The sequence below is a fragment of the Frieseomelitta varia genome, unplaced genomic scaffold (genome assembly GCF_011392965.1).
Source record: "Frieseomelitta varia isolate USP_RPSP 00005682 unplaced genomic scaffold, Fvar_1.2 scaffold_342, whole genome shotgun sequence".
Taxonomy (NCBI): Eukaryota; Metazoa; Arthropoda; class Insecta; order Hymenoptera; family Apidae; genus Frieseomelitta; species Frieseomelitta varia.
Genome location: NW_025110082.1, coordinates 486,718 through 509,295, shown reverse-complemented (window position 1 = coordinate 509,295; position 22,578 = coordinate 486,718). Strand labels below are relative to the sequence as shown.

The following is a 22,578-nucleotide window of genomic DNA, read 5'->3' as shown; positions in this document are numbered from 1 at the left end:
GAAAAATGGTCGGTCGTTTGAAACGCAATTAGAATAAAGCCGTAAGTTACACGAAGTGTGTTCACTTACATATACATATATATATATATGTATATATATATGTATATATATATATATATATGTACACAATGAATTCGAAACTTACACGACGAATAATAATTGTGACTTACGGAAGCGTGTACAAGAATATCTGTTTTTTTTTTCTTTTTTTCTTTTTTCAAATATATCTCACCATTAAAATAGAAAGCAGCTCTGTTATGTAACGTGTGTGTTTCTCTCTGTTTTTTTGTTCTTCATTTTCTTCGAATATTCACTCGGGAATAATTTGCAATAATTATTCCCGAGTGAATAATTCACTCAGGTATAATTTGCAATAATTATTCGCATATATCTCTCTTTTCTTCTTTTCTATTTTCCCTATTTTAAGAACGTTACAACGAAAGATTATTCCCGGTTACATTTTCCAATCGTGCTGAAGCAGCAACGACGAGTTGAATAACATTACGTTTTTTCGTTTATTCGAATGACTCGTACTGGCCGATATATTAATTACGCCAATCCACCACTATGTAAGTAACGTATCGTAAAACTAATGTACCCTGTTGTCGTTAATACACGTTCTTTGCTTTTATTATGTTTGAGAGTAAACTTGGATCGATGGATTTCTTTATTATTAAGGTACATTACAACCTATTTCTTCACTCTCTAAGTGTACAGGAGTTAATACTCTTGAGAAAATGGCTCGTTATTAACATTAGTTAACGCGACGAAAATGCGATTCGGTGGGCACGAGAAGGGGATTCGTCATTTTTGTTGACGCAATTGAGTATCCATCGCGAATTTTGTCTATGCTTTTACATGCTTCTTTTTTTTTTCCTTTTTGTTCTTTCCTTTCGATTAAATTACGCTAGATTCACAACTATTGATTGAATTGTACGACAGATATACGAAGAAACGACGATAAATTTAATTTAAAAAGATACGTTCAAAAATCATTTTACGATCACTGAGACTGAAAGAAAGCTTCGAGTTATATCTAGATACAATTACGATTATTGACTATATATAATTCAATTTTGAAGTAACAGTTTCTCTGTTATTATGTACACGAATTACACGCGCCTCTGGACGAATATAAAATATACTGAAGTACCTTCCGCAACGCGACAGTACGGAGAGAGCTGTACATGACCTCAACACACGCAAAACAGTTTGTGAACTATTCAGTCACTTTGAGACTGAGTCACCGAAGGAACAGTGTTGCATGTTTACACATGTCGAGTGTCAGGTTCAGCAACTCTGAAAAATGATACACAACACAGAAGATAACTTTTAACGCAGCTCTCGTTTCCGTATCAACGACAAACGGTCGTGCATAGCTGTCAGCAGGTTTGCACCGGTCGAAAAAATAAAGAATAAATTCACAACAACAACAACAACAACAAAGAAGAAGAAGAAAAAAGAAAAAAAGAAAGCGAAAAGAAGACAGAGTTTTTTCGTGTGTTGGGAACGTGTTTTAGGAAGAAGATTGAGCCGCTGCGTTCGCGTTGAGATCTTCGCAGTTCGTAGCTGCTCCAGGGCCGCTATTATTAGCCACTGCGGGCTCGTCAAATTTTAATTCCTCCTTAACCGCCTACAGAGGAATCATTCCATTTGACATCTTTTTCAAAAAGTCAATCGCTTGGTTAAAAAAATCTCTCTTTGGGAAACGGCGTTAGAAACATTTTACAGATATGTATCGGTAACGTCACCGGCCATTACCTCTTTGATCAGCAGCCGGCAGTTCTCCATCACGCTGCGCCTCCTGTCCGAGCTGTTGCTCAGAATTTCGTCCGACTGGTGCAGGCTGTCCACGATTTTACGCAGTTCCTCCAACTCTGTCACGGTCACCTCCAATTTCGTTTCCAACTCGGACCTGCAAATCAGTACATACGCTTAAACAATGCTTCCCCGTTACGCGCGATTATACAGCAAGGGGAACAGAGAGGAAATTACTTCTCCTCTTTCAGCTCTTGTATACACGTGTCGTTGTCGAGTTGTATTATCCGCAGCACTTTCAGCAGTTTCGTGACGAGATTATCCACGTCGATCACTTGGTCGACGAGACCGACAGCTGGGCAATAATCGGAAGCCAATGGGCCGTCGTTGGTACCAGTGTCCGACTCGCTGATGGAGTCACAGTCGTCGTCCTCTTCGTTTTCAACCTTGCGTAAAAAAATTACACGAATTGCGATCAACCATCTCCGATCACTTCTCCCACCGTCTTTCGCCACCGATACTTTTCTACTTATACCTTACGCCGGTGTAAAATAGCTTGCGTGAGGTTCGTGAGGCTCGAGCACTCCTCGTTGGTTCGCGTTTTCTTCAAGTTGCCCTCGTCCACCGTCTCCGGGAAGCTGAGAGCTCTGCGAAGCGAGTCGCTGCTCGACACCATGTTGTGCGAGTACGTGTCCGGCAGAGGGACGTCCTCCAACACGCTCTCCATCATCAGGCACGGCTCGGTTTCAAAGTCGAGCAAGTCGGACGACGATTCCATGCTCAATTCTAAATATTCAATTGCGTACGATTAGTTTGACTGGTCGGTTGTCGAGTGATCGGTGATCACCTCTTAAATACGACATCGGATATACATCGTATATACACCTTTGTACATCTGTTTGGCCGACTCCAACGTAGACTTTTTGTCTGTAGTGTTTTTCGTTGCGAAAGGATGCGTAGCCGCGTTCCGGATTGCCCCAATCACCGCGGAAACGAAGGAACCGCTCTTCGGACTAGGTGTGCACTCTTTCAGGCTGTGCTTCGAACTGACCGGACTCGATTCGATGCTGCTGTTACTCCGGCTGTACGCTTCGTTGTGATATATCACATCCTACGAGCAAAACGACCGAGTATCATTAGATACGGTGAATCGAAGGAAACAAAGATGATAAGAGAAAGAAGAAAGAATCATGGTGACGTTACTTCGAGGTCCTTCACCGAGATACTGTAAGACGTTATCAGCTGATCTACCAGTCCCTCTAGCCTGGTGCCAAGACCGGAAAGCGCAACCGCAGCCCCGGAAACGGCGGCCCCCTGCGTAAGCAACAGCTCCCTGCTTCGTCGTTCGACCGCGTTCAATTTCATGCTCATGGATAAATTTTCTTGCCTGGAAAGAAAGAAGACGCGCGTCAGTAATTGAGATTCGCGTTTAACGAAGCTTTTCCAACGTACAAAAAATGTTTACCTTCGTTGCTCGCTGATGCGCACCAAGTGTTTGCACTCCTCGGTTTGCCTCTCCAATTCCAGCTCGCGTTTCGTTAATAATTCCTCCTTCGTCACTAGCTAGAAGCGCGGAATTAGAAAGAAGAATTTTAGCAACGCAATTTTTCTATCGATTTTGTATTTATTTTTGTCAAAGATATACACCTCTGTTTCGGCCTCTTTCAAAGCGTCCACCAAGGTAGCTTTCTCTTCTTGAAGGAAGTCTTGCATCTCTGCCGACTCAGCCTCCAGCTCCTGTTGCTGTTGCAACAACGCCTTCTGGGCAGCCAAGCTTTTCTCCAAATCCTTCGTAAAAACGAATCAAACGCACAAATTAATTAGATACAAATACACGGTACGAGTGTAAACTAACGTAGCTTACCCTGCTCAGCATGCGGCACAGAGACTGCAAGTCTGCTATCTCCAACTGTTGGTTGGCGACTACCTGTCCAGAAGATTGCAAATGGCACTCCAGCTCTAGGAAGCTGTCACTGCCTTCTAAAACCAAAAAAAAAAAAAAACCCTGTTAAAATACAAGCGAAAGGAAGATACAAGATTCAAGAAGTGTCTTTAACAAGCCCCCACACCTGCGTGCTCCGACTGTGGCGTGCCGAGCATCGCCAGTACTCGTTGTGCGTTTCTGTCCAATTCTTGCCGGGCGAACGCGTGGTCCGCCTTCTCCTCCTCGAGGAGACGCTTCGCCTCGACGATCTCAGTCTTCAGCTTCTCGTTCTCCTCTCTCTGCCGCGACGTCTCCTCGTTCAACCTCCTCAGGTCCGTCTGCATCGCGTGCATGTCCTGCCACGTGCCCTCCGTCTGGCAGCCCTCGTGCAGTCTCTCGACCACATCCGGCCCGGCGACGGCACTCGGCACACCGGACAAAGCGTTCTCGATGTCGCGACCGGTCAGACCAGTTTGCACGCTGGTCTCGTGATAAATCCGCGTCCTCTCCACGGTCTTGTGCCTAGGGTACGGCGGCAGGCTCTTGTGCACCGTGTGATCCCTCTTCTTCTCCATCTGTTGCCTGCTCAGACTCGCGTCCCTGCTGCCGGACCTGCTCCTCGTCGCCTTCTCCGTCTTTTCATTCGCCGTCTTGGCAACGATGCTCATCTTGGCCCTGTTCCTGCGTGGCAGCGTCGCGTACGCGTCCAGCGCCTTGCTGTCCGCGCTGGCGGTCATCTTGTCCGGTCTGGAGGATCTCGCCGCCTCGACGCGACCGGTGTAAGGCACCCGAGGGGTGGACAGAGGCTTCCGGACTTCCTCGGACGGCGTTGAACTCGGCGTGCGGGCGCCACGCGTGCTCGACCCGCCTCTGGACCTGCAGCTGCCACCACCACTCTGCCCGCCACGGCCACGCTGCTGCGCCAGGTCCTTGTTGATCTCTGTGGTGAGCACGGACGGCAGTGAGTCGGGGATCGGTCTCGTTCTCGTTCGCGGCGGCATCGGATTCGCTCCCGAGCGGAACGTCATCGACAGTCGACCGACTGCCCCGTTGTTGTTGTCGTTGTTGTTGTTATTGTTGTTGTTGTTGTTGTTATTGTTGCTGCTGTTCTCCCTGACCGTGGATTTCTCTCTGGACCGGGCTCTGTCCCTCGTCGCTGGCTGAGCCTTGTTCAGGATGCTTCTCGGGGTCGCGGTTCGCGGCTTGGAACGCGCCGGAGTAGCCGTGTACGCGGCGTTCAACGGCGTCGGCTTCGCCCTGCCGCTCTTCTGCGCCTCCTGCCCAGTCGCCTTCTGCTTCTTGCTGGCGCTCGAGGCAGCTATCGTCCTCTTCACGTTGGCTCGGTTCGCGCGGGCGGAAACGCTGCCCGCTATGGACGAACTCTCGCTGCCACCCTCGCTGGTGCCCTCCCCGCCGGTCGTCAACCTCACGTCGTCCGGCAAGGTCGCGCACGGGTCCTCGTAGACGGAGCAACAACTGACTAGACTGGAATCGCAGGACGCCTCGTCCAGGCCGCCGCAGCTGCTCGCGTAGTCTATGCTGTTCCGACTTCGCGCCTGGAAAAAATCGTGAAAAAAAGTCGTGAAAAAGAGATTTGTGGACTCGTCATCGATGAGGATTGCTTTCAATAATATCTTTGTTTAATTGTGTCAACAAGTGTGACGTCACTTGCTTAGACGAAAGAAATTCTCCACCTTATGATCACCTTGAATACCTCCATTCGATAGTAAGACTTTGATTCGATTCAATTAATTTTGTTGACAAAAATTTGGTACCAGGAGAGAGCCGTAGTGTTACAATAACATTCTTTAATCGATGCAATTTCTTTTATCCTTTGTAATAGCCTTTTTGATTTATTTAAAAAAAAAATAAAAATATTCAAAGTCGAAATATTTTAACTTCAATTTTTTTTTGTCCCTCCGTCTTTCGTACGATGGATAAAAATATTTCCTAAACTAGTAACTTTTCGATACACGTTTGTTAGTATTATTTTTCTCCCCTCTTACAGAAAAAAATGTCGAAGATCAATCGCGAGAAATATATTATTCCGTTGGCAAAAGTAAAGATGACCTTCAAATGACCTTCGAACCCTTTCACCCACGAAAACGGCTATTATCTGCAACTAAACAAAATTTGCTTCCACATCTTTCCAAAAGACAACATGTAAAATCGATCGAGCTATTTTCTTGCGAAAGAAATTTGTCAGAATCACTGTGACTAAAAGATCGAGGCTTGGTTTGAAGAAGAATTTCGTGTGCTTGAAGTGAGCCTTCTTCTTCTGTGAAATACCAATGACACACGCGGACGGGGGCTGCTTCGAGCTATTCACGCTATTTTCCCAGGCAAATCTATTTACAGACCAGAAATGGGTCACCCTGTACAATCCCGAAAGCTCTCTTATACCAACACCGTCAATCAGTTAGCAGCACGCGAATTTTTCGGCCTTGAGCAGTTTCCGCAGAGGATTTTGCGCGGCCTTGCTTGAATAGATCTCTGTGGAATAATTCAAAATGACCTCCGAGCATCCTTCGTGTTGCTCCAGCACGAGTTATTATTAACTCATTTTCGTCTCTTCTTGGAAAGAATTATAAATCATCCCTGTTCCTTTGTGAGTGTTTCAGTCTTCTCTCAAGAACTCTGAACGTTGCTCAGAAAGATTTCACTTTGAGAGAATTCCAACGAAACGATGATAAAAAAAGGATTATCAAAATTTGTCAGTGACTGGGTGCCAACCTCCAAGAAAAAAATTCATATTACGTACATTTTCTACCTTCTGAGAGATTTTTTTCTCTAATTATGGAATTGTAATTATTGGATTTAATCAGCGATTAAAAAAAGTTTTTTTACGTTTCTACACATGTTTGAATTTCTACAAATTTCCCATCCGCTGTACGATATAAAATCATCTCCAAAAAGGAAAAGAAAAAGAAAAAGAGAGAAAAAAACGAACTCACGACTGTGAATGTAGAGGCTTCGAGCTTTAAAATAAGACTCTCTTAGCATTGGATATCCTATTATATTAACTGACTGCGGACCATAACGAATGACCGAACCGTACACGACAATTCGTCGCTTTCTTTTCCTTTTACACCTCGTCAGTATAACATCTACTGGATAGAAATTATTGAAAAGTAGTAAATTTATTATTTGTTTTGCCTGGGTTATACTTAAATATTCTTAAATATACTAAAACTGAGAAAATATTACAATTTTGAGGTTAAATTTGCGAATAAAATTTTTACAATTAAATGTCGATAATCGTCAAAACATAAAGTAATATGGCGGCCTTTTAATCTTCTTAGAGAAATTTACCGAGATACACTTAAATTATATTCATGTATTGTTATTAACATTTATAAATGAGAATTAAATGTAGATAAAAATTTTCATAAAATAATGTTTCAAGTATATTTAAGAATAAATGAATTATTCTTAACCATCCCTAACAACTCGCTCTTAATTATCCTAGCATAGTTCACATCAGTTTAAATTATTATTCACAATTTTTCATTGAGACATTTTCGCCCATATGCAATCAAACAATTTGGGATCCACATTTTTTAGGAGTGTGAAACAGATCGATCCTCACCCTCGGGACCTCCGCGGCGCAGCCCTCCACTCCGCTGTCGCTTCCGTCCTTGCTGTCCTTCCCCTCGCCGCTATAATCCTTCCTGTCGTTGTTCAGAGTGGTATCTGTCTTCGCTGGCTCTGTAGATCCGGTCACGTGGATCACGGTGATGTTCATCGTCGCGTCCGGATCCGTCTCGTTCAGGGACTTGTCGACGTCGACCAACGGCGAGGCGAGATCCTCCGGGACCCCCGAGTCCTGTCTCGCCACGTTCTGCATTGGCGAGACTTTCAGGCTGTTGTCCTCCTCGAGAGGAGCCCTCTCCATCTCGTGGCTCGGCTCTACGATGCTCGGTGACACGCTCATTTCGCGGTTACCATTCTGCAATTCAAGACAGTTAAATGACAGACTATTTTGTATACGAGGTACATGCTGATTACTGTACGTAAACGTAATGGATATCTTTCACGAACGGGGGACTGAAAGAAAATCTAAACCCTAAATAGAGGTTCGCCTCGTAATTCGGTCGAATTTCGCATCATGCGAGAACGTAATACTTGACATTAATGACTGGAACACTACCAATGTAGAAATCACCAATTTACAATTTTTCCGAGTAATTTTACAACGTTGTATTTTTCAGAGATGACTTCTGACGAGATATACGAATAAAAGTATATTTCTTTGCATTCTAATTTCCTTGCGACTCAATTTTTATACTTCAGTTTTTCTCGGTGGTTCTGGCGTTCAACTGTATTTTCTTTTTTCTCTCTTTCAAAAGTAACGATCTACTTTATCGACAATGGGCAAAACCATTAATCTTACTAATGGTTGATAATTACGATTAACGTGGAATTGGGATATTAATCGTGATTACTGATTATGTGACAATCAATGAAGAAAAGTAATGATTTCAAATAATTATGATTATTAATTTATTAATAAGGAGACTAATGAAAATTATTGTAATTATAGGTTATGATTTTAAATAATTATGATTATTAATTTAATAATAAGGAGAGTAATGAAAATTATTGTAATTATAGGCTATGATTTTAAATAATTATGATTATTAATTTAATAATAAGGAGAGCAATGAAAATCATTGTAGTTATAGGTTATGATTTTAAATAATTATAATTATTAATTTATTAATAAGGAAAATAAAGAAAATTGTAGTTGTAGGTTATAATTTTATTGTAGTTGCAGGTTATAATTTCATCATATGATTTCATTATGATTATTAATTTAATAAACGTAAAAAGTTTTTAATAAACGCGATTTAATATATAAAATTTAATATATGTATGTAAGTTTTATTATACGTATTCTCATAGCTGTGAGTATTCTCGAACACCGGGAAAATGGCCAAAAGGGACCGTTTCCGCTCGAACAAAGCAATGTTCAGCAGAGATTGGACAGACGTGCCCCCCCTGATCGATAAAGCAATTAAAATCCGGATCTTGACCGTGTACAGGCAATCGGCGTGATATTCGATTATCTGGAGTCATATCCGGGGATACTTCCAGAATTCGCGAAAATGAAACACACGTGGGAAGGAGAGCCGACAAATGAAAATTTAATCTGGCGTCCAATCGTCTGAAGGAAATTCGATATGATCGATCCGATTATACCAGAACGGGGCTAAGCGAATTTAAACGTGAAATCAACAGGATGGTTGATTCTGCTCATTTTTTCACAAACTCCTTTTGGCAGTATTTTATTTATTTTTTTCAATTTTTTATTTGACTTGTCCTTCTATCGTTGCCATCCTCGAGCCAAACGACAGAATTTTACTTACTAATGGAAATGAAAATGTCTTTTAACAAGAGTCGTAAAACGAAATCCTCCTGGTAATTCATCCATTTGCAAGTGCAAACATAGAGGCAAAATATCTCGCCGAATACTGGCAAAAAACAGCGAATAAGATTGTGTAATAATCGTGCTGATAATTTATCATTCGTTGTTAATCGCGGAGATTTGCGAGACGTTATTACTAAATTATGTTCACGTGCTAAATTACGTTTCTTAAGAAAAATGGATGGTTCAAGAAGCAAGTTTTTGTATCGATCTTAATTCTCAAACAGGTTATACACACTAGTAGGTATGTGTAACTTTTTTGCGACCTCTAAAGAAACGAAGCATAAATTCAAAATGAATGAATAGTGAGTCGAAAACAAAGTTCACGAAGAAAAAGGAAAACAAAGAAAGGAAAAGAAAAAGAAAAAAAAAAACATTAACCACTCGCGCTGGCAACAGATTGCGGACCATAACGAGTGACCAAATTGTATACAGTAATTCGTCGCTTTCTTTTTCTTTTGATCTCGTCGGTATGATATCACTGGATAGAAATTATTGAGAAGTAATAAATTTATTATTTGTTTTGCCTGGGTTATACTTAAATATATTTAAAACTGAGGAAATATTGCAATTTTGGGACAAAAAGTTCTCGACGTGCGTGGCACGTCATTCCAGCGCAAGAGGTTAACTCGACGAGAAAATAATAATCATAACTACAAAAATATCAGCACACACTGGCCACCACTTCCGTCACTCTAATCTCTTGTGGAATATTTTCCTCTCTCTCTGTCGCTCTTTTCTCTTTCTCTCTCTCTCTGTAGTCTCTACGTATTACTTCCATCTCTGTCGCTCTTCCACGCGATTACGTACTCTATTGTCGTATTACAGCTAATCAACGAGGAAGATCGCGTCACCACGCGGTGTTCCCCCTTTCGAGCACGTTTTGATTCGCGAAAAAGATATATATTAAATCCGCTGCTCCACACACGTTGTCACTGAATACTCTCCTCCTCCATCTTTTACACTTCACGCTTTACGCGATTCGTGTCTGACGAAAAATACTGGCTTTGTCACATCACAGATACGTCGATGCGTCAATTTCAATCTTCGAGTTGAATCATTTTGACTAGTTCACGAAACTAATTGGCGAAATATTAATTTGGCAACTGGTATTAATTACTCGGGGAAATTCTGACTTTACTAAAACGATAATTTTCTTCGCATGTTATTTAAAATAATCCATTGGCAATTTATTTTCGAATGCACGTCGAATATCAAGGAGAAAGAAACTTTAATCGAGTTGAAAAGTAATTGAATATCGCGACGTGGACGACTAATTGTAAGAAAGTGAAAATTGCGGGGAATTCCTTTAGATCCGTGGTTTTCAACGTGGGGCCCCAATTTGACTTTTCAGGGACGCAAACTCGAGAATGAGTTGTAACTTTCTAATTTTTTTTTCTTTCTATATGGACGTCATGTTCTTTGGAAGCTTGTTTAGACCTTGAAGTTAATGGCCTTTCAGGCTTCCTCCACGTCGAAAAATTCGCCTTTTGAATAATAAGAGAATTATGTGTACACAGCAGTGGGGATATGTTCATCAAAATTTTAGAGATTATGGCGAAAAAAAAATTGGGAACCACTGTTTTAATTGAAAGTTAGTCGTAGGAACTCGAATTAATTAGAATATTTAAATCCAAATACATAACTTGTTTGAAAATTTACATGTTTCAATAATTCACACACGTGTTCGCATCTGAATATTAACATTCGATTTATGCAATATTGAAACACGTTTTATTGTTATTATTTACTCTGAAGCGCAGTTTGTCACTTCGCGCAAAATTAGATTAATTTAAATTGAAGAAAGAATTCCAAATAGCGCGGAAATTTAATTTGGAAATTCGTATAATTTATTAATTCACGCGCGTGTGCACAGCTGAACATATGTTGACATATGTACATACTAACTATTCGAACGAAAATGAATCAGTAATTCAAGCAATGTCGAACCAATTGAAAAATATTAGAATTACAAATCCCAATACATACATAACCTAGCTTTTAATCTCAACATATATACATACACTCTTATTTCAAACGCAACGAAACGCGAGAAAGTCTGACGACGATCTTCGAACGAGAAGTTGGTCGTATTTTGAAACATGTGTCGATATTGCTGGTGATAGGTGATAGAGGAGGTTACGATGGTTAGAAGGTCTCGGTGAAGTCCCGAAAGCGACGAAGCTGATTGGTCGGCGAGGAACCCTGGCTCGTGCCGTGCCAACCACGCTTATTACCAGCGCAGCCACGCTGTGTTATTCTCACTCGACCACTCGATAACCTAACAGCCACTTGGCCCCACGTTCCATCAACGGTACACCACGCTCCTTTTATCGATCAACTGTGTCCTTTATTTATCAATCCTTACTATCCTGCAGTCGACCTGTCGTTGATTGTCGTTAGTTCGTTGGTTCGAATTTCTCAAGTTGACAAAATTGACGAGTGACGATACGTTTGTACATTGATCTCTTTTCGAGTGAAAGTTGAAACTGGTTAATTAACAAATAGTCGAACGTGTCGATAGAGAAGAAGGTCAACGAAAGAAGAAAAAGAAGACAAGTTTACCGACTGGTTTTTTGACCACTTGCGCTGGCAACTGATTGCGGACCATAACGAGTGACCAAACCGTATACGATAATTCGTCGCTTTCTTTATGAACTCGTCGATATATCACTGGATAGATATCATTGAGAAGTAATAAATTTATTATTTGTTTTGCGTGTGGTTGTACTTAAATATATTTGAAACTGAGGAAATATTGCAATTTTGGGACAAAAAGTTCTTGACGTGCGTGGCACGTTATTCCAGTGGTTAGAATTAACTGGTTCGCGGACCATAACGAGTGACCAAACCGTATACAGTAATTCGTCGCTTTCTTTTCTTTTTGAATTCGTCGGTATATCACTGGATAGAAATTATTGAAAAAATAAATTTATTATTTGTTTTACCTGGGTTATACTTAAATATACTTGAAAACTGAGAAAATATTGTCAACTGAGAAAATATTGGGGCAAAAAATTCTCAACATGCGTTATTCCAGCGCTAGAGGTTAAGATAGGAATCTATCTTCGTTTTCGAGTAAAGGGGAGTTTATATTGATTTCTCAAAGCAGTATTTGGAAACGGTGACGCACGAGTGCAACGTAAAGTAAAATATCACAGCGACACAAGTGCCTATATGTAGTGCATGTATGATCGACGAAAATGGAATAACAAGCTTGATGAATTGATTCCATGAAGAAACAGAGACAGCTACGGTCTATCGTTAAATACAGGCAATAAATACGTGCAACGAAAGAAGTTGAAGATCCTTGATGAGAAGAAGATTGAGGTGAGTCTCGGTATCGATTTAACAAGTCTTGGTTACGATGCTCGAAACCGAGTGCTTCTTTCAGTTAATCACAAAAGAGAAACTCACTTATCTGAATTCCGATCTAATCTTGAAATTATCATTTGCTACGAGAGATTCTGTAATCTCCATTTGGGTTTTTTTTTTATTACGTATCGCCGCAAATAGAGGAACGTGAAAAAACGTGAAAAAAAATCCTACTTTTTTTTAAAGTTTTTTCAAGTACCTACGCACGCGGACTTTTGTTCAAAGTTAATTTAAATGTTTTATGCTTTATGTTAATGTAAATGTTTTATACTTTTTAGTATTCAGAAGGAAGAAAATACTGAGGATAGAACGCAGTAATTAAATCACGGAAATATTAATACTACAAAGTATCAGAGAACGGGATTGCATAAAAAAAACATCTGAATTTTTGAAAAATAAAAAAACTAATACACAGAGTATTTCAAATACACAGCATCTGCCAACATATATCGTAAAACTGAAGTATCAAAGTATCAAAGAACGGAGTTGCATAAAAAAATCATCTGAATCTTCAAAAACTAAGAAAGACTTAATTAAAAATAAAGATACGCAGAATATTCCAAATACGCAGTATCTGCCAGAATATTGTGAAACTGAAGTGTCAAAGAACCGAGTTGCATAAAAAAACACCTGAATCTTCAAAAAAATAAAAAAAAAACTTGATTAAAAATAAGAAACACCTGAACTTTTAATAAATAAGGAAAATACCTAATATCCAGCATTCTAAACGCCAAAATCACGCGAAGCATCCGCAAAGAAGATCGTCGATCTCGAGATAAAAGGAAGGAAAACGTCGATAAGGCGCTCACCTCGTCGAACCGTAGAATCAGGCTGTTGAACCTGACGATCCTCCTGGCGTATCCGGAGGAGAACAGATTCATCCGATAAATTCCCCAAAAGAAGAAGAAGAAGAAGAAGAAGAAGAAGAAGGAAGAAAAAAAGAAAACCGGGGTGAAAACGGCGAAACCACTCGCCGACTATTAACCAGTCGACTCGGCAAAGGAGGAACAACAACTCCGTGGAAATCGATCTCCGGCGAGCGGTCGCGTTGCGTAAACAAACGGCTCGGCGAACAACGTATCGTTTTACAGAGACGCCTCTACGATTACAACACGGCCCTAGAGAGAAAGAGAAAAAGCAGATCGTCGTTGCACGGAAGAAAACATGGGAGTGAAGGAAGGAACGGTGCGGAAGATGATCGGCGACGGTCTCTCGGTGAACCTGCGCTCGAACGAGCAGATCCTCGAGATCACCGGCGACGGATGCGACATCTCCGTGTCGAGGAACCGTGGCAGCGTGAAAGTGGTCGGCGACGGTTGCCGATTGAGGATCGATCAGAACATGGGCGACGTGGAGTACACGGGTGACGGTGGCCAGGTGCTGCTGGGTCCGAAATCGGTCAGGGACAAGGTGAAGTACCACGGCGACGGCGGTAGAATCAGGTTCGACGTGGAGTTGAGGCTGAGGAACCGGAAGTCCGGAGGAGGCAGCTCGAAAGCTGGCGAGGCGGGAAGAAAGTTAGACGAGGAAGAGAAGGGGAAGGATGCTCCGGAAGGAGAGAGGAACGAAGGTGAGAGAAAGCAGAAGAGAAAGGAGAAGCGTGGTGAGGCGGATAGCAAGGGGGAGAGGCTCGCGAGGGCCAAAATCGTCACGACTCTCGAGTACGACGAGAAAGTCGTGAAGAAGTGGTTCATCAGTCAGGGAGCCGCCACCGTCAAAACCATCGACGGCGCCTCCTTCGTGAAGATCGTGCCCAAGCAGACGAAAACCAAAGTCGAGGTGAAGTAAACGAGCATTCACGAAACACGTGTTTTCAGTATGTAGTTACGTTTGATAAAAATAACATGACGAGGAAAGTGATGAAACGGTAGAAATAGTCAGACCGAAGTTCCTACGTAGTTAGACGTAAACATTTGTAAGGAGGATAACTCCAAGTTGATAACTGAGTCACGCGAAGGAACGCCGATAATTTTTCGCGCAAGAGCTTTTTGAAGAAATCGGGGACGCTCGGTGTGTTGATCGAATCGAAACGGAGATTTTCCTCGTTTCAGTGTTTCCTACATCGTAAAATTGTCCTCGACGAGAGGTGAAGAAACGAAGAGGAATGTCTTTGACAAATTGTTTCGAACTTGCCGATTTTACTTTCAACTTTCTCAGTTCCTAATGCCCGATAACATTTTACAATTAGTACTTAAAGTCTATGAATTATTCACTATCATGCAATCACTTTTGAAATCATCGTTTGATCGAAGTTTGAGCATGAATGGAAAGAGTATTTTCTGCAAAAGTATTGTCAACTTGTACAGGGTGATTCACGTATCTTGCGCGGTTGAAATAATTTTCACATTTTATACGTCTAATGAAAAACTGTTTAATACAAACGTTGTTGGTTGTATATAGGGTGGGCCAAAACCCACTTCCTACTTGTGAAATAAATCCGTACATTTGCGAACGCTCTGGTCGAACATTCGAGAGAAATAATTTTCAAAATACAATGAAAAAAATCATCGTTGAGCTTAAATTTAATCTAAAATCAGTTTTGTCTTATGATTTTATATGATGCTTTGCTAAGGAAAAAATAGGCGGGAAGAAACTTTTGGCCCACCCTGTATATAAAATTCGTAAAACTTTTACGCGAATGTTTTTGTTTGCTTGTTCATTCGTCAAAAACACGCGTGTGTCGAATTAATTAAGAAACTTACAAGTACGGCGACTTATTTATTCAGCCCATCAATATAATCACAATAGATGTCTATCAAATACTCATAAGTTATCAGTAATTATAAACATGTGGTCGGTCAATGTTTCAGCAGTTTCCTGTCTACTTATTGTTGTCGTTGTCACAATCCATACGAAAAACTATATATGTGTGTGTATAAGTGTGTATGTATGTAACGCATGCGATAATGAACGTTACAAAATATTTATACTAATTATTCGACGGTTGAGAGAATTTGTATATCTACCGATATTTTTTTTTTTGCACGTGTACTGCCCATGCGTATTTTATTCAAGTTGCAAACCTTCAATAAGCTTGCTAAAGTATTTATTTTGTGTGTGTGTGTGTGTTTGTAACTAACGAAATGAAAGAAACAAGAAGTAACTAGAATGCAAGATATGTATATCTTTTTCTAATAAATAAAACATATAAAATCTAATTTCTCCGTTAATTAACAACACTCGTATTAAAAATGATTCTACACATCTCTTCCAAACTTGAACGAATTTCTTAACAATAAAATAAATTTAAATTAAACACTATCTGTCAAAGAGGTAATGAGAAATATCTTGGAACATAATTAATGACCCATTAATATTTTATTTAATCTTATATTAATATATATATCTAAGCCAATATGGTTTATAAAAATATTTCTCAAGGAACGCGACGCAGCAAGTTGCCCTGAGAAAAGTATGAGGGTGATCACTGAAAGACTGAATGATATAAAACAAAAATAACTTTTACAAACACATGGTTTTTTAATCTATTATTTTATTTGGAAATATAATTAATGGATCTTTTTCAGTATTATGTGTGAAAAGCATAAATAAAGAAGATTGAAAGTGAACAAGTTCTGACTTTTTCAAGATTGAATGACATAAAACAAAAATAACTTTTACAAACACACGGTTTTTTAATCTTTTATTTAAAATATAATTAATGGATCTTTTTCAGTATTATGTGTAAGAAGCATAAAAAAAGAAAATAAAAAAGATTGAATGAGCTATGACTTTTTCAAGACTGAATGACACAAAACAAAAATAACTTTTACAAACACATGGTTTTAAACCTTTTATTATTTTATTTAAAAATATTAATGGATCTTTTTCAGTATTATGTGTGAAAAGCATAAAAAAATAAAATAAAGAAGATTGAAAATGTACAAGTTCTGATTTTTTCAAACCCTTCAGTTTTTCACTGAAAACCCTGTAAAATCGGTGGCCAGACTCCATGGGAACACGGCGCAGTGTATGATCGATAGGAGCCCCGCGTGTCTGTGGTAAATCATCGCCAAACATTCGATATCCGCCAGTTGGTTTGAGCTACAGGCAATATAACCGCGTCCAATATCTGCCGGAAGATTCTTCTGTTTGAAATGGGTCGCAGTGGCGAAATTACGAATCACACGCGAATAGGTACTTCTCGATCGATCCTTGGGTAAATTTTTACTATACTTTTACCACCGCCGCTATTTCAGTTTGAAAAGTTTTAAAGTCTAATTATTGGCGCTGGTTGGTATTGGTACTGGAGATTTAATATTTAATTGGACGATGAGATTATTAGCATGAGAAATTATTTCTAATTATCCCTTGGTGCTGATTGATGGAGATAAGTCAACGAAATTCAAGAAAAAAGTCTGATTGAATTCGAACCTACACGAATGTGAATTCCTATTACATAAACCGCAATTATATGAATTGTTTGGTCTCTCGCTAGACTCGCATAACTGTGCTTCCGATCGTATCTTCTTTCGTTACATAATTTACGATAACGTAAAATATAAAAAGCTCGTGCACTTGGAACGGAGAGATCTATCGCTTATATACATTGAATCGATGGAAAACGATTGTTGTGAATGTTATCGTTCATCAAACGTCGCGTGATAGTCATAAAGTGAACAATTCAACAATACATGACAAAATTTCACCGTCCACGTACAGATGGCGCCCCGTAGGATCCATCGACTTCAATTTACGAGGACAATCTTGTTTGTACAATCTTGCGATAGAGAATTTCTGTCATCTTTGAACCGTGTTACTTTACAACGACATTTAAGCTACATGTGTTTACTGTCCCAGAAATATTTCAAATATTTACGCTCACGTAATGGCGTAATATTCCAGGTCAAAAATCCTTTCTGGCGTGTTACTTAATTGTGGCTCCACTTGTCGAAGATTGTCAGTAATCGTTAATCGACGATCGACAGTAAAACGACTAGAAAGCAAAATATAACGTAAAAATTTATGTCAATCAAATTGAACCATCTTTTGTATCAATATATTTCTAAGAAAGTAGAAAAGTAAAAAGAACTTTCAACCACTTGCGCTGGCAAACTGATTGCGGACCGTAACGAGTGACCGAACCGTATACAATAATTCGTCGCTTTCTTTTTCTCTTACTCGTCAGTATGATATCACTGGACAGAAATTCAAAGAAACCCTAACCTAATCTAACCTAACCTAAACTCAACTACTAGAACTGGAGAAGGAAACAAAGTATGAAGAAATGAATATCAAAGAAGTCGTAATCTAATCTAACCTAACCTAAATCTATTTCAAAGAATACAATGTTTTGATAAAGGGACGGATTAAAATTGCTCAATACATTTATAAAGAACAATTAAACAAACGCCTCCATTAATATATCATCTTTATCACATAATCTAATAAATATTTTGCAATCTTTCGTTTGTAGATAATATATATGAAATTGAGTACAAAAATTCAAGAGTCAATACACTGTGTAGTAGTCAACCACCAGAACTAGAAAAGGAAACAAAGTATGAAAAAAAAATAAATATCAAAGCTGTAACCTAAACCAACCTAACTTAAACCTATTTCAAAGAATACAATTTTTTGATAAAGAGAGGGATCAAAGTTGCTTAATACATTTATAAAGGACAATCAAACAAACGCCTCCATTAATATATCATCTTTATCACATAATCTAATACATATTTTGCAATCTTTCGTTTGTAGATAATATATATGAAACTAAGTACAAAAATTCAAGAGTCAATACACTGTGTAGTACTCAACTACCAGAACTAGAGAAAGAAACAAAGTATGAAGAAATGAATATCAAAGAAACCATAACCTAATCTAATCTAACCTAAACCTATTTCAAAGAATATAATTTTTTGATAAAGAGAGGGATCAAAGTTGCTTAATATATTTTGCAATCTTTCGTTTGTAGACAATATATATGAAACTGAGTACAAAAATTCAATACACTCAACTACCAGAACCAGAGAAGGAAACAAAGTATAAAAAAGAAATGAATATCAAAGAAGCTCTAACAACGGATATGCGATTCCATACAGACAGCGAGAATTCTCCATATGGTGATAGTATCGAGCACAAGGAGCGGATACGTTCGTTGCTTCATTAATTCGAGGAGGAGCACGGTCGAATCAGAGGTCGTGCCGCTTCATTCAACGCTTTCATCCTCTCATCTCTGACCTAACTTTCCGCCGGTACGGCGCAAAGGTCGCCAGTTGTAACGGAGGCCAGCCAGCCGGGGATCGTTAGCCATGGCTCTCACTCTTGAGAAAACTCGCTTTACTTTACTTTATTAAGATCGTCGGGGCAACGAAGAAGATAAATATATATTCTCCTCGTTTATCGTTTCGCTGTAGCTCCACTAGGTTGCTCTCAACAATTTCAGCGATATTAGACTGGACCTACTCGGAGAATGTTCTTCAATTTTTCTCATTAAGCCAGAGCTTCGAGTCGAAGCCTCTTCAAATATTAGAAAGAGAGAAATTTTATCTGACAGAAATTTGAAATTCCCGCCAAAGCTTCAACGTTGAAGGAAAATTGCTTTTATCTAGTATGTGTCTACAATATATGAAAAGAGAGAGAGAGAGAGAGAGAGAGAGAGAGAGAGAGAGAGAGAGAGAGAGAGAGAGAGAGAGAGAGAGAGAAGGAAAGGAAACGTTCGAGGGGAAGAAAGGGGTGGAGAAAGTCGATCGGTGCAGAGATGCAATTAACAATATACGGCAGAACGAATAGAGAACGCTGAACGCTCGCTAAAGTTCCACCCTAACTTGACTCTGTGAAAACGTGGGCCCGTTAATGAGGACACGTGCACCTCTTCGGGCGAACAATGCTAAAGCCACATACCGGGTGGTTTGCTAACATTTCGTCACTTCGTTATAACGTAAATATTGGTTTGGAGAAAAGTTCCAAAATAAAATTACAGCTAAGGCTATTTAATATGTGTAATTCTAAGGATGCAAAGCTACTAACGAAAACTAAAAATAAAAGATTTCACTAACCTTTTTGCTATTATTTTCGTTTAAAAAAAATTTACTTTACTGCAGTTTTATCGTTTCCAGACAACTCTGTCAGTATTTTCAAATTATTGTGCAATGATTCGAGTAGCTCATAAATTGAAACATTTAAAAATATAAATCTATTTGTAATATGTGTAAATTATACTCTCTGTAGTAAATTAGTTGTCACATTTGTATATTTTTGGTTTGATTATTGATACAGTTTGTTTCGTTTGATGTCTAAATATTTGATAAAGATAGTAGGTTATCATTTATTAATCTGAATGATATTTTACAACATAGGGTTTTCACCAAATTTTATTAGATTAATAAACCTACTAAGATAGCAGTTAACAAACCTACTATCTTTATCAAATATTTAGACATTAAGTAAAACAAACTGTGTCAGCACTGAAACCAAAAACATACAAACGTGACAACTATGTAATTTGAGATGAAGTAATGTATACGTATAAATCTACTTGTAATATACAAACAGATTTCCAATGAAATACCAGCTGTAAATTACGAACGTATGTCTGTTAATGACACTTTCGTTCAAATTGTTCGACATGCAAACGAGTGAAAATGTGAGTTATCACGAAGAGGATTCGAAGAGTATTTATACGTATATTCATTGATATTACGTGATGTATAATAATTCCAGCACATGACGACTGGTTACGTTAGGGTCAATATAGATAGCAGAGGCTTTTTATCAGATAGTAGCCAAGTTAACCGCAATGCAGATGAAACGTTCCTATCCTGACAACATTGAACGGATCACTCGCGCCCGTGAGTTATAAAACTTTGTTAAAGAAACGTCGAGAACACGGCCACACTCGACTTCTTTCTCTCGATCGAAAAGACTTTATTTTAACTTGACAGAGAAATTCCAATTATAACATGTCACCCTATACGTGAGCCCGCTCACCACTACCAATTACACCTTGCGTTTCACACATTCCAACGAGCTTAGCGCGTTCTAATTACTTTATACACCCAGTCGCAGCTTTTTTTTCAAACGAACTCTAAGAATTTTTCTTCCTTCTTCCTTTTTTTATTCTGACAAAAGACTGTGATCGATGCGTTTCGTTTCGTTCGATTGCGTGGATGTATCGTATCGCATTGAAATTCGCATTCGAACGCGAACACTGCTTGCACGCTGAATAAGGAGAGAAGAGAAAAGGGGCAGGCCGCGGCTTGTGCAAACTGTTTGGATCAACCAGCTGGAAGCGAGCGTTTTCCCCGGATTTTTGTGCCTCCTCGACAACGCTCTCGCTTCAGTTTCCATTCGTTTACGTTGCTCGCGCGAATTCCCAAAGGAGCCCTCTTACCCGCCGCGGTGCCCCGTTTTCCCGTTCGAGAGTTCAGAAACGAAATAATAACAATCTCGTGAATCCAACGCTTGCCGCTGAAATGTTTTACTTTTTTATCCTTATTGTAATTGTTCGCAGCAGCTGACAAACTATTACACAAAGTTGCATGAACACAGCACAAATGTCGAGATTCTTGAAGTATCATCATCAATCTTGAGTGTACGCGAAATAACACCAAAGAAAAAAAAAAAGAAGTTAAAATTATGCTGTTTTTGTTTATTTCGATCTTCTGCTAATTGCAGAAAATTGAAATAAACTGTAAAATCGGAAACAAAAGCCTACAAATGTCACTAGGTTAATTTGAGTCGTTTGATTGTTTAATTAACCTAAGAAAATTAAAAACAAAAACAAACTTCCTTGAGGGATGATTTATGAAAGGAAAGGGATGCTCATAAATGAAAATTCTAGTCAAGGGATACAGGAGAGAAAAAGGATTGGGAACCGCTGCTCTAACCTAACTTAGGTTTTCGTGGTCTCGAGAGTGAACAGGCGCGATAATAAATGAATTCACGTTGACACGAGTTAAAATGTTGCATTATCTGGACGACATGTGAAAAACAGCGACAAGGAAGCTCGTGTGGGAAGACTTTTATGTAATTTCGTGCCGAAACATTCGCACGAAGACGAAACCAAATAAGGTAGCAGAGTGCGTGAACGCGAAAACACGCCGACGACTAACCCTGTCGCGTGTTCCATTTTCGATCCTCTCTTTTGTTCGTTCAAATCAGAAAACACAGTGACTCCCATTTAATACATATTTAAACTGATGACGATTTTGTGAAAGAAATTGCAAAAACGACAGAACCTAGCCCGTTTTAAACTTCTACTTTCCAAGTGCCTCGGCTTTTCCCTCTAAAGTGTTTTTATATATATATCACCCAGTGATTCTCAACCTTTCTTCTCTCCCGCACCACTTGGATTTACTCTGGAAAATGCTGCAGATTGTCAGAGTGTTTAAAAATGTTTAACAATTTTTTTCATGCGAGTGAGTCTACAATTAGATTTTTCTCGCAAATTTATTAAATTTCAAATATCAAGAAATCTAACGAAAATTGAATTTTCGTCAACCGAGACTAATATTCGAGAAGCGTCTTCACTCGACTGAAAGGTATCAAGTCATTTTAGAACAAAACGAACGAAATGGATTTTGAAAGTGAAGGCTTCAAGCTTCAAAAGTTTTTTCTTTTTTTTTTTTTTACAAAATTCTAACAGTTTCGATATATTTAGTGTCTGACTATGTACTTGTCATCAACACATACCAATATTTCTTTCTAACGCAAATGACTGACTTTGTCGTGACTCGATCTTTATCGCGCTTTTTATCCTCGTTCTATGAAAAAAAACCACGACGTTCTTCATCGAAATTGATAATCATTCGGCTTGATAATTGGCTGAATAATTGCGCAAAAAATTACGCCACGCGCAATAATGTCAAATTCTGTCATTTCGATGTGCAAACCAGCAAGATAAAATTGCCTCGTTGCGATTCACGCGACAAATTCTACTCTGCAATGCGACGTGGCTCGAAAGTGACGTAATAAATAGTCATGAGATATTTAATCGGATTACTCGATGCACAGAAAATTATTCGTCGAATCATAACTCGATAAAGTTCTTTCTTTTTCTTTTCTAAGTTACAAGTATTGACGTGTATTAGTGCTAACAGAGATTGCAGTGTGTAATTATATTATTATATCTCACGATTATGTATACCTC

General features: G+C 39.2%; 2 protein-coding genes across 11 annotated transcripts in view; one reads left to right on the top strand and one right to left on the bottom strand.

Moving 5' to 3' along the window:
- Window positions 1–219: 219 nt before the first annotated feature.
- The window catches only part of LOC122530416, a 43,248-nt gene continuing 20,889 nt past the window's right edge, over window positions 220–22,578 (bottom strand). For 3 of the 10 annotated variants that reach the window (XM_043657336.1, XM_043657334.1, XM_043657333.1), the window contains 11 exons: window positions 7,272–7,631; window positions 3,828–5,238; window positions 3,623–3,738; window positions 3,406–3,546; window positions 3,224–3,321; window positions 2,962–3,145; window positions 2,644–2,869; window positions 2,294–2,544; window positions 1,996–2,204; window positions 1,762–1,915; window positions 220–1,633 (listed from right to left, as the gene is read on the bottom strand). In XM_043657336.1, coding sequence (XP_043513271.1) covers window positions 1,517–1,633; window positions 1,762–1,915; window positions 1,996–2,204; window positions 2,294–2,544; window positions 2,644–2,869; window positions 2,962–3,145; window positions 3,224–3,321; window positions 3,406–3,546; window positions 3,623–3,738; window positions 3,828–5,238; window positions 7,272–7,616 — 3,252 coding nt within the window. In that variant the 5' untranslated portion in view covers window positions 7,617–7,631 and the 3' untranslated portion in view covers window positions 220–1,516. Of the gene's footprint in view, window positions 1,661–1,761; window positions 1,916–1,995; window positions 2,205–2,293; window positions 2,545–2,643; window positions 2,870–2,961; window positions 3,146–3,223; window positions 3,322–3,405; window positions 3,547–3,622; window positions 3,739–3,827; window positions 5,239–6,674; window positions 6,678–7,271; window positions 7,632–7,690; window positions 7,788–11,136; window positions 11,230–13,294; window positions 13,431–22,578 lie in introns of those variants that run through there. The other 7 variants (XM_043657339.1, XM_043657332.1, XM_043657331.1 and 4 more) reach the window with 7 other exon arrangements.
- LOC122530418 lies at window positions 13,649–14,309 on the top strand. The gene has a single exon (XM_043657342.1). The coding sequence runs from the start codon at window positions 13,650–13,652 to the stop codon at window positions 14,271–14,273; it is 624 nt and encodes a 207-aa protein (XP_043513277.1). The 5' UTR covers window position 13,649; the 3' UTR covers window positions 14,274–14,309.

Coding starts and splice junctions, on each gene's coding strand:
- LOC122530418 (XM_043657342.1), top strand. CDS start 13,650: ATGGGAGTGAAGGAAGGAACGGTGCGGAAGATGATCGGCGACGGTCTC.